At 40.7% G+C, this 11,150-nt stretch overlaps 1 protein-coding gene across 1 annotated transcript in view; it reads left to right on the top strand.

Moving 5' to 3' along the window:
• The first annotated feature begins 835 nt into the window (after nt 1–835).
• The window catches only part of HOOK3 (hook microtubule-tethering protein 3), a 128,552-nt gene continuing 118,237 nt past the window's right edge, over nt 836–11,150 (top strand). Inside the window, exons 1-2 of the mRNA XM_012001057.1 lie at nt 836–874; nt 8,520–8,605. Coding sequence (XP_011856447.1) covers nt 836–874; nt 8,520–8,605 — 125 coding nt within the window. The remainder of the gene's footprint in view (nt 875–8,519; nt 8,606–11,150) is intronic.

Genomic DNA, 11,150 nt, shown 5'->3' with positions numbered 1-11,150 from the left:
ACCTGTGAGGGAGCGTGGGGAGAATGCGGGAGGCGCCCGGGGACCCAGTTTCCGATGCGAGGCGCCGCTGGGGATGGGAGTGCGCGAGGGGCGGACGCCTGTCAGAGGCGTCGGGCAGACGTTTAAAGGACTCTGGAGGTGTCTGGGCGTCAACAATGGAACTCGAAGGCCTTGGGGGACAGCGTGTGGGATTCTGATTTTGAATTCTTAAACGGTTTTAGATTTCTCACACTTTGAAGTAAATACACACTCACCTCTCACGTCAGCGGCCGCTCCTTCCTGAAGCCAGGTCTTCAGGACGCGGCCGGGGAACCGACGCCCGGGTTCTAGTCGTTCTTGCCGCGGCGTCGGCCGGGGAGGGAGAGGGATGCGCAGAGCCGGGGCGGACCTCGCGCTGCCTTCGGGAGCCTCCGTTTCACTCATTGCTGAGAATGTTAATTAAATGTTTACGGATGTGTTGATGGAGGCGACTACAGCATTTGTATTACTTTTAAAGGTAAAATACGGATGTGAGAGAAATTCTGTTTAGCGGTGTCTTGGGTTACGAGTCAGGATCCTTGGAGTGTAGACGTCACGATCCTGTGCAAGGCACTTTGCTGGAAAGACTGGAGAAGTATTGCCTTACGTTGGTTGTTAAAAAAATTAGTAAAAATAGTCTGAGGTTTTTATAATTTGGCTACGTCACGAATCAATTTCTGTCCTTGAAACATAGACTTGGTAGAGCTTGCGTAGCCAGTTGCATATCAGACCATTTCGGGGATTTCACATCTTTAGCAGCAGTATGTAGTTAGCATGTAGCTTACACTTCTGATGAGTTCTGCCTCCAGGCAAGGAGATGCCTTTCACTGCTGTATTTCAGAAGAGAGGAAAACTGGTAAGTTGCATAATGTGGCCGAGGTTTGACTAGGCAGGGGAGAGAGAGAGGAAAGAATTACTAAATTCTTTGATATTGTGGAAGGAAAAGATTTGGCAGAATCTGTACATCTGTAAACAGAATGCTGAGAAACTTAAGATTTAAGTTTTTGAGTGTGCAAGTAGTGCTTCCCTTTGTGCTAGAAAAAGAAGCAAGAAGGCAAAGATGAAGCTAATTGAATCTAAGTAGGGCTACATTGTTTAAAATCTGGGAGGGGGGAAAGACATGGAAATAAAGAGGTGTACAGAGGCTCCTTAACTTGCGATGGGGTTACATCCCGGTAAACCCATCGTAAGTTGAAAATACTGTAAGTTGAAAATGCATTTCATACGCCTAACCGTCCAAACACCGTAGCGTAGACTGGCCTACCTTAAACGTGCTCAGAACACTTACCTTAGCCTACAGTTGGGCAAAATATCTACCACAAAACGTATTTTATAATAAAGTGTTGAATATCTGATGCACTTTAAGCATTGTACTGAAAATGAAAAATATAATGGCTGTATGGGTACTCAGAGTATGGTTTCTACTGAATGTGTATCTCTTGCGTCATTGTAAAGTTGAAAAGTCTCAAGTTAAACCATCCTAAGCTGGGGACCGTCTGTATTTGAATGGCATCCACAAAATATGGTACGTAGTAATTGTGTTTATTTAAGTGAGAAATGCTGATAAAAATATAGAGGAAAAATCTTAGAAGTTTGAAGGGCTACTGACAGAACCTGACAACATGAGAGAATCTATTTAGAATCTCCTAAAATGTCAAGGAAACGGGTAATCCACATTATCAGCTGTAGAGAGGTCAGGGAGTGTGGTATCGTAGAATAGTCTTTTTGAAATGTCACTGGAAACTCATCAATGAAAATTTGTGGACAAGATTAGAGATTATCAGTGACAAAACTGGAGGGCAGTGTTGAAGATGTACAGTTCTAAGATTTGGAAACACTTTAAAACACGTTTCAAAATAGAGTTTAAATGCTGGGTTTGTTTTCTTTTAGCTGTCATCATAAAAAGCAGAATAAATGTTTCAATGAGCAATGTTTGATGACATTTAAATGTATAATATCACTCCTCCTATCTGTAAGCCAGATTAATGCTAAGTACAATTCTAAAACCAAATGCAAGCAAAAATGTACACTCCAAAGAAAAGACTCATTTAGTTTAATTTTCTTGATTTTATGTCAACTTCTAGTCAATTTGGTTGTGTGGGGGGTTTTGCTCTCACACAGTAAGCTAGAAGGTGACTGTGACACTCAGCAAAATGCAGACAACTGTCAGACAGACAAGATCCAAGAGCTGAGTGATTCCGTCTTTGGGATGACAGCCTTATGTACTTTTAGAACCTCCATGTTCAATTTTTGAAGATCATAATTATATTCCTGAGTATCAGATAAAAGTTTGTTTTCACTACATAGCATTTACTTTGAGATTGGACAGATGTATATAGTACATTTTAGAAATTATTCCTCTAGAAATGGCTAAAGTAATAAAAGCTCAAGCACTTAAAGGGATGATTCTGTCACCTATACAGAACTCAATGGAACGTCTCATTGCCTCACATGGTGGATAAATTGCCCTTTTATCAGACAGCCTACTGGCCCAAGGACCATATAGTTCCAAATTTTTGTTGAAAGAGAGTTACAGTTAAGTATCATCCTACCAAGGGGAAACATCTTAAGCTTAAATTCCAAATCAAAGTTTATGCAAGCAAGTTCAGCAGGACATGCTTGAAAATTTCCACTGTGTCTCCTCTCCACCCTCTGAGTCAAAATCTGCCCTGCCTACTACATCTGTCAAGCCTAATTTCTTGAACTGTACGTGAACCTCAATGAAGAAATAGGACTTTTCCAGGTTTTAGAGACTGAAAAACAAAGTCTTCGATGTTACCGAGTTATGACCAAAAAAAAAGTCATCATATAGGTTCAGTACACTTTGGGGTAACCTAACAACATTAATATATTCTTATTGTTTTCATATTACTTATTTGGCAGCCTATAAAATGCATACTAGTGTATAGAATTGGGGGTGGTATAATTATTATGGTGGTATCTCCCCCATTCCATCCTCCTCTGCCTAACTCGATTCTGCCAACAACTTTTGTCCTCTAATGGAAGAATAAGTCACTGCTGTACAAAAGTTAAAGTACTTTAAAAGATAGTATAGCCTATGAGTACATACAGATTCTGACATTAGGCAGCCTGGGTTCAAATCCTGGTTTTGTTCTATACTAACTGTAGGTGACTTTGTAACTTTACCTCTGTGTTTTGATTGCATTGATATTTAACTTTATGTTTGCTAACTTCAGAGATTCTCATGCTTTAGTGTTGATCTGCATCATCTGGAAAGCTTGCTAAAGCACGGACGCCCAGAGTTGCTAGTTTTGTAGGTCTGGGCTGGGCCTGAGATTTTGCATTTCTAATAGGTTCCCAGGTGATGCCATTGTTGGTGATGTAGGGACCACATTTTGAGAACCATGACTCTAGAAAATTATTTGATATTTTGCACTGGACAGTTCTTTGCTGTGGACACTGCACTATGTGTTACGTTTAATAGTAGCATCCCATTGCCTCAACCAGCTAGATGACAATAGCACCCAACTCACAGCCAAAAATGTCTCCTCTGGAGCAAAATTATCCATTACTCTAGAGATAGTAATTCCAGGTGATCTCATGCTTTACTCTTTTCATGCTTTTGTTGGGGAGGGGGAGGTAGAAGTTGGGTGGTGGTAATAGAGCTTCTTGGAATTAAAAGAAAGATTAGAACCCTTCAGGTAGAGAGTTTCATGCCTTAATGCAGTTAGGTGCAATTGTCTTTCAGTTTTACTGTATTGCTATCCCGAAATACTCCATAGATGTCCGCTCAGAGAACTGGTATGTGACAGATTCTTAAAAATTAAGGTACAGTTTACGTACCATAAAATTCATCCATTTGAAGTGTATACTTCATTGGTTTTTAGTATGATCACAAGATTGTGCAGTCATCATGACTATCTAGTTCCAAGAACATTTTCATCACCCCAAAAATAAACTCTGTAGGGGATAAATTTTCTTTAGGATCTGTTTCACTTTGGTCTTGCAGCAGAGGTGGACATCTCTGACCCTTATGAGCAACTGTGTACCTCCAGGGCTAATACAGAGAAAATAATTGAATAAAACCACGTTTTAAAAACAAATGAAAATTTAGCTTTCCCTAAGTCCCAAGAGAAAAAACAGATCAAGTCTTCTTTTTTCGGAGGTGGAGTCTTGCCCTGTTGCCCAGGCTGGAGTGCAGTGGCACAGTCTCAGCTCACTGCAACCTCCTGGGTTCAGGCAGTTCTCCTACCTCAGCCTCCCTGGTGGCTGGGATTACAGGCATGCACCATCACGCCCGGCTAATTTTTGTATTTTTTAGTAGAGACGGGTTTCACTATGTTGGCCAGGCTGGGCTCGAACTCCTGACCTCAGAAGATCTGCCAGCCTTGGCTTCCCAAAGTTCTGGGATTGCAGGCATGAGCCACCGCGCCGGGCCCAGATCAAGTCTTAACAACCAAGTTACTTGCTTTTTTGAATTACCTGTTTGTTGAGTTGCTTCTTCTGATTGGCCAGAGTCTGGTTTCCAATCTTGCATCCCTTCCCTTTAGTAGTACTTTAGATCATAGGATTCCGAATGCCAAACCAGTGCCCAGCTGTGTAAGAATTATTTGATGAGCTTGTTAAAAATAGATCCCCAGCTTCCTACACACAGATTCTGATTCAGTAGGCGGAGCCAAGAAATGTGTATATTCTTTCTCTCTCTCTCTCTTTTAAGACGGTCTCACTCTATTGCCCAGGCTGAAGCGCAGTGGTGCAATCACAGCTCACTGCAGTCCTGACCCCCCGGGCTCAAGTGATCCTCCCACCTCAGCCTCCTGAATAGCAGAGACTATAGGCATGAGCCACCACACCCAGCTAATTTTTGTATTTTTTGTAGAGACAGAGTTTTGCCATGTTTTTCAGCATGGTCTCAAATTCCTGGGCTCAAGTGATCCTCCATCTTTGACCTCCCATAGTGCTGGGATTACAGATATAAGCCACCATGCCCAGCCAAAATGTGTATTTTCAAAATGGAAATCTCCCAGATGATTCCCCTACACACCCAGGTTTGGGACCATTGCTTTAGATTTTGCAAAATACCTCATGGGCATTCATTCTGAAGCAACACACCCTTCTATAAGCTATTTTTTCCCCAATCTTTCTTTATATGAAAAAACTGATATTGAGAGAGATGAAATATCCTGTCCAAATTTACAGGGCAAAAGTAGGGATTAGAATTAGCTCCTTTCATTCAAAGTGGCGTTCACTGAGGGCTTGTTCGTATCAGGCATTGTGCTGAGGTCAGTGATAAAGAGAAGAATGAGACATGGTCCTCACTGCTGCCCCTATTTTTCCTTCTAAACAAACCTACAAGAAAGTGATTGGTTTTTTTTTTTGAAAATGGGTCATAGACTTAGCAACTGTAAAATGAAAGCAAGTGCTTATTTCTTTTAAGTGCTTATTTCTTTTACTAGTGAGCAGGCAGCTGGAGATAGTATGGAGTAAAATTCAAAATCAGTTCCCGCAGATGGTGTTTATTTGTTTCATTTATTCATTTACTAATCATTTATTGCACCTCTACCAGGTATTAGGTTTGTGTCAGGGTAGCTTGGAAGGATCCTCTTATCACCTTTCCAAATAGACACTTAAGTAAAAACTTGCTATGAGGATCTTTAAGATAATTCCCTGGGCCTCTACCACCATAACTGTCTCTACCTGCAAGACTCTCCTATATTATATATGAAGAAGCTACTGACTGTACTGTTAATAGTTGTCTTATTTAATTATTTATTTATTTTGAGACGGGGTCTTGCCCTGTCGCCCAGGTTGGAGTGCAATGGGGCGATCTCGGCCCACTGTAAGCTCCGCCTCCCAGGCTCACGCCATTCTCCTGCCTCAACCTCCCGAGTAGCTGGGACTACAGGCACCCACCAGTGTGCCCGGCTAATTTTTTGTATTTTTAGTAGAGATGGGGTTTCTCTACTAAAGTAGAGACCTCATTTTAGTAGAGACCTCATTTATCAAATCTTTAAAAGACAGCTATTGACTGGGCGCGGTGGCTCACGCCTGTAATCCCAGCACTTTGGGAGGCCGAGGCGGGTGGATCATGAGGTCAGGAGATCGAGACCTTCCTCGCCAACACGGTGAAACCCCGTCTCTACTAAAAATACAAAAAATTAGCCTGGCACGGTGGTGGGCACCTGTAGTCCCAGCTACCCTGGAGGCTGAGGCAGGAGAAGGGCGCGAACCCGGGAGGCGCAGCTTGCAGTGGGCTGAGATTGCGCCACTGCACTCTAGCCTGGGCGACAAAGCGAGACACTGTCTCAAAAAAAAAAAAAAAAAAAAAGATTTGATAATTGATACGGTGCAGAGAAGTAGCCACTCATCCACCCTTAGTAAGAGAATAAATTGCTACAGTGTATATTTAGGGCAGTTTGATAGTTTTATCAAAAACCTTAAAATGTTCATACACTTTTTGACTTAGCAATTTTACTTCTTTTCAAACCCAATAAATAAAAATATGTGTGAAGACATATGGTCACCTAAGTGATATTCCCAGTATTCCCATTGTCAGTACTGAGTTTAGCTTCATCGATGTTAATATGTAAACCTACTCAAATGGGTCTCCCTGTCTCTTTCCCTTTACTCCTTCCTTTATACTGCAGCCGGTATGATCTTTTTTTTTTTCTTTTTTTTTTTTTTTGTGACAGAGTCTCGCTCTGTCGCCCAGGCTGGAGTGCAGTGGGTGGCATGAACTTGGCTCACTGCAACCTCCGTCTCCCGGGTTCAAGCGATTCTCCTGTATCAGCCTCCTGAGTAGCTTGGACTACAAGTGCGTGCCATCACGCCTGGTTAATTTTTTGTATTTTTAGTGAAGAGACAGGATTTCACTGTGTTAGCCAGGATGGTCTTGATCTCCTGACCTCGTGATCCGCCCGCCTCGGCCTCCCAAAGTGCTGGGATTACAGGCATGAGCCATTGCCCCCGGCCAGATTTTATATTAATACAGTGCAAACCTCATGGCTTACTCTCCTGGTTCAAATCCTTTGTTTACTTTATTCATAGGATAAGGTCGTAATGTGGCTTCTAAGGTTTTACATGTTAATTCTTCAGTTTTTTGCCCTGTCTTTCACCGTTTTATTTTTCCCCTGTTCTGTCTCTTCCTCCAATTCTTACCCCTACCCAATCTATACCAAGCTGCTCTTCATACCTAGATTGCATCCCACTCTCCCTTCTCATCTTTGTGCCTGCTGTTGACACTTCTATTATACTGTTTCATTTTTCCTAGTTGTAAGTTCTATGAGAGGATGGCCTGTGTCTATTCTCAGTGATTGATTTCCTGCTAAATCCTGAGTACACTACTGGGTATAATCATTGTTGGCTCAGCTACATTTTTTTACTTTGAGAGATAATTTATACTGTTAGGGAAAGTACATTTCTTGGCTACATCATGTTGATCAGTACAAAGTTTCAGAATATATTTGAAATCAAAATGAAGTGAGTATTTAACTTAACCATTCTAAGAGTGACTTCTACATCTTTTTAAACATATTTGACCTCCGAGTAACAGAAACTGGAACCTCACCAGGCGTAAATAATAAATGAATTCATCTCACATACCAGGAGGCATCAAGATTCTTTAAATTCAGTACAGTTTTTACCTTAAGGACATAGTTGTTTCTTTTTTTTTTTTTTTTTTTTTTTTTTTTTTTTTTTGGTGTGGGGGCCATGGTGGAGGGGATATAGTTCTTTCTAGTTCTTCTCTCTGCCTTTCACTGCATTGGCCTAATCTTAAGATGATTGCCTTTGTAGTCATGAGATGACTGTTCACAGTAATGGAGGCAGCATACTTAAATCAACAGGAGATTGGCTTTTCTTTCCCAGAAGCATCTCTTTATCTCTCTTTAGTTCAAATTGTCTTTTCCCTGTGTGTCCCTGAGTCAGTCACTGGTAGAGGGGATGAAGGTGCCGTGATTTTTGTAGATTGATGTTGTGTGAGTAGAATGGATGCTGGAAAGCCACCCAGTATCCACCACGATTTCTCTTTTACCGATGGGGAAAAATTACGGTAATACTTGGCAGGACATTTCCCTTAAAGGCAAAAGTTTCCAATTAAGACTTCTTTTTGAAATGTGTTCCAATTCCTAATATGAGATAATCACCCAAAAAAAAAGCCTAAGAAATTTTCAGCTAGGTGCTGTGGCTCACGCCTGTAATCCCAGCACTTCAGGAGGCCGAGGCGGGCAGATCACCTGAGGTCAGAAGTACAAGACCAGCCTGGACAACATGGTGAAATTACGTTTCTACTAAAGATACAGAAAATTAGCAGGGCGTGGTGGCGTGTTCCTGTAATTCCAGCTACTTGGGAGGCTGAGGCAGGCGAATCACTTGAACCTGGGAGGTGGAGGTTGCAGTGAGCCGAGATCGGGCCATTGCACTCCAGCCTGGGTGATGGGGCTAGACTCTGTCTCAAAGAAAAAAAAAAAAAAAAAAAGCCTAAGAAATTTTCTACATAGGTAACCACAGAATCTCTTCCCACCCCCTTTTTTTCCCTTCAGATCCAGACATTTAATGTGGATGCACCATGGCAGACCGTGGAAGATTTAACGAATGGGGTTGTGATGGCCCAGGTTCTTCAAAAGATGTAAGAATAAATTGCTTATCTTTATGTATATTCTTACACATGGATATTTATTAGTTTGAAAACTTGGATTAAAAAATAAAGTACTTAAATGAAACATGTGTAAAGTAAGAGTTGTAGGTGGCAGCAGCACTAGTTTTCATGGAATGTACTTGTTAGGGATAGATTGGGTTGCAAGTTTAATAAGGGCTGTAATTGTTTTAGTACTCTAATGGTTTTAGCAGAATTATTTGTTCTTGTATTTTTTGGCATAAACTTGGCAGAAATTTTCTTGTTAGTAGCCAGATTTTGCTGTTAAAGGGGTATCTAAGATGCTTACTCCATTTTTCTTTAGGATTTTGCTGAAATATCATCTCATCAGTGACACCTGCCCTGAGTAGCCACATAAAATGGCAATGACAATTCCTTTATACTTCCTATCCCCCTTAAACTTTTGTGTTCTTCTTTCAAGTTTGTAACACCATCTGATATACCATATATTTGGTTGTTCATTTATATGCCCCAATATCTCCAAACACATACACACAGAATGTAAACTCTACATGGAGCCAGGGAATTTGTTTTCACTGTTGTATACAAGCAACAGGCAAATGCCTGGTTTCATGTTGAACCATATGAAATTGCTCTTCTTTATAGGTAAAAATGATCAAAATCAGCAGTTCCTCCTAGTTTAATATGCATTGTGGGTGCTTATGTTTGTTGAGTGACTAAAGGAAGGCGTATTTGTTTGGGATATATAAAACATACCCAATTCTTCTAAGTACTTTGAAAACATAATAGTTATGAAATTGGTATTATATGACTATCAACTTTTGACCTAGGAATTTTTTAAAATAAAGGATTATGTGTGAATTTAAGAAGTCGTTGGGTTTGTTGTAATTTGCTGATACTTTTATACTTTGAAGCCATGAACACTTGTCAGCCTGATGATTTAAAAAGATTTACATATCACTAGCTGGGTTGCCCCGCATTTCTGTTGAAAATCAGTGTCATTATTAAGTGAATTATTGGTATACTTTGCAGTTAGCTACATAGAGTTGCCATAGAGCTCAGATGCCAACATTTCAGATTATCTGTCTCTTTGCCTTTAGAACTGGGGACTCATGTTTGAACTCTACAGCTTGTTTTTACTTTCTTTTATAACTTAAAGCGCATGGTACATTTTTCCAGATATATAGGCACACAGGTTTTTTAATGAAGCTCAAGAAGGCTCGTTGGGGCCGGGCGCGGTGGCTCACACCTGTAATCCCAGCACTTTGGGAGGCCGAGGCGGGCGGATCACGAGGTCAGGAGATCAAGACCATCCTGGCTAACACAGTGAAACCCCGTCTCTACTAAAAATACAAAAAAAAAAAGAAAATTAGCTGGGCATGGTGGCGGGAGCCTATAGTCCCAGCTACTGGGGAGGCTGAGGCAGGAGAATGGCATGAACCCAGGAGGCGGAGCTTGCAGTGAGCCAAGATGGCATCATTGCACTCCAGCCTGGGCGACAAAGCAAGACTCCGTCTCAAAAAAAAAAAAAAAAAAAAAGACTTGTTGGAAACCTGTCCTGCCCTGGTTTGAGCACTCTGAGAAGAGTAATTTTGTCATTTTCATGGTCCCCTCTGAGTGGTGCCCTAATTTTAGCCTTCCCATTGTCTGGAGAGTTTCACTCTAGAAGTTCTTAATAAAAATTATTTGAGGGTGTGGGCTTAGCTCAGTGAACTTTACAGGTATAGGTCAATACATGATTTTTTTTTTTTTGCCTAAGCTAGTTTGAGTAGGATCTTTATCACTTAGAGAAACCAGAAGGAAGAAAGTATATATATATATTGTTTCATCAAAACAAGATTTCAGGAACCAGACAAGGATGTCGACTCTGCCACTTCTGTTCAACACTCTTTACCAGAGCAATGAGGCAAAATAAAGTAAAATAAAATAAAAAAGTAAAAGGTATCTAAACAGGAAAGAAAGACATGAAATTGTCACTGTTTCCTGACAATGTGACATTACATACAAAAAGCCACAAAGACTCCAGAAAAAACTGTTAGACCTGGTAAATGAATATAGTATAGTTGCAGTATACAAAATCAACCTACAAAAATCAGTAGTGTTTCTAAGTACTAACAACAAACTATCTGAAAAAGAAATCAAGAAAACAATCCCTTTTATAGTAGCTACCAAGTAAAATATAATACTTAGGAATACATTTAACCAACAAGGTGAAAGATCCGTACATTGAAAACTATAAAACATTGATGAAAGAAGTTGAAGTCTCCAATAAAGGAAAGATACTCTGTGTTCATAGATTAGAATTATTGTTAAAATGTCCATACTACAGCCCTTCATGCTAAAAACTCTCAATAAATTCGGTATTGAAGGAACGTATCTCAAAATAATAAGAGCTATTTATGACACACCCACAGCCAATATCATACTGAATGGGCAAAAACTGGAAGCATTCCCTTTGAAAGCTGGCGCAAGACAGGGATGCCCTCTCTCACCACTCCTATTCAACATAGTGTTGGAAGTTCTGGCTAGGGCAATCAGGCAAGAGAAAGAAATCAAG

Source organism: Mandrillus leucophaeus, unplaced genomic scaffold (genome assembly GCF_000951045.1).
Source record: "Mandrillus leucophaeus isolate KB7577 unplaced genomic scaffold, Mleu.le_1.0 Scaffold649, whole genome shotgun sequence".
Taxonomy (NCBI): Eukaryota; Metazoa; Chordata; class Mammalia; order Primates; family Cercopithecidae; genus Mandrillus; species Mandrillus leucophaeus.
The sequence above is the reverse complement of the archived record's forward strand: the minus strand, read 5'-3'. Positions and strand labels throughout refer to the sequence as shown.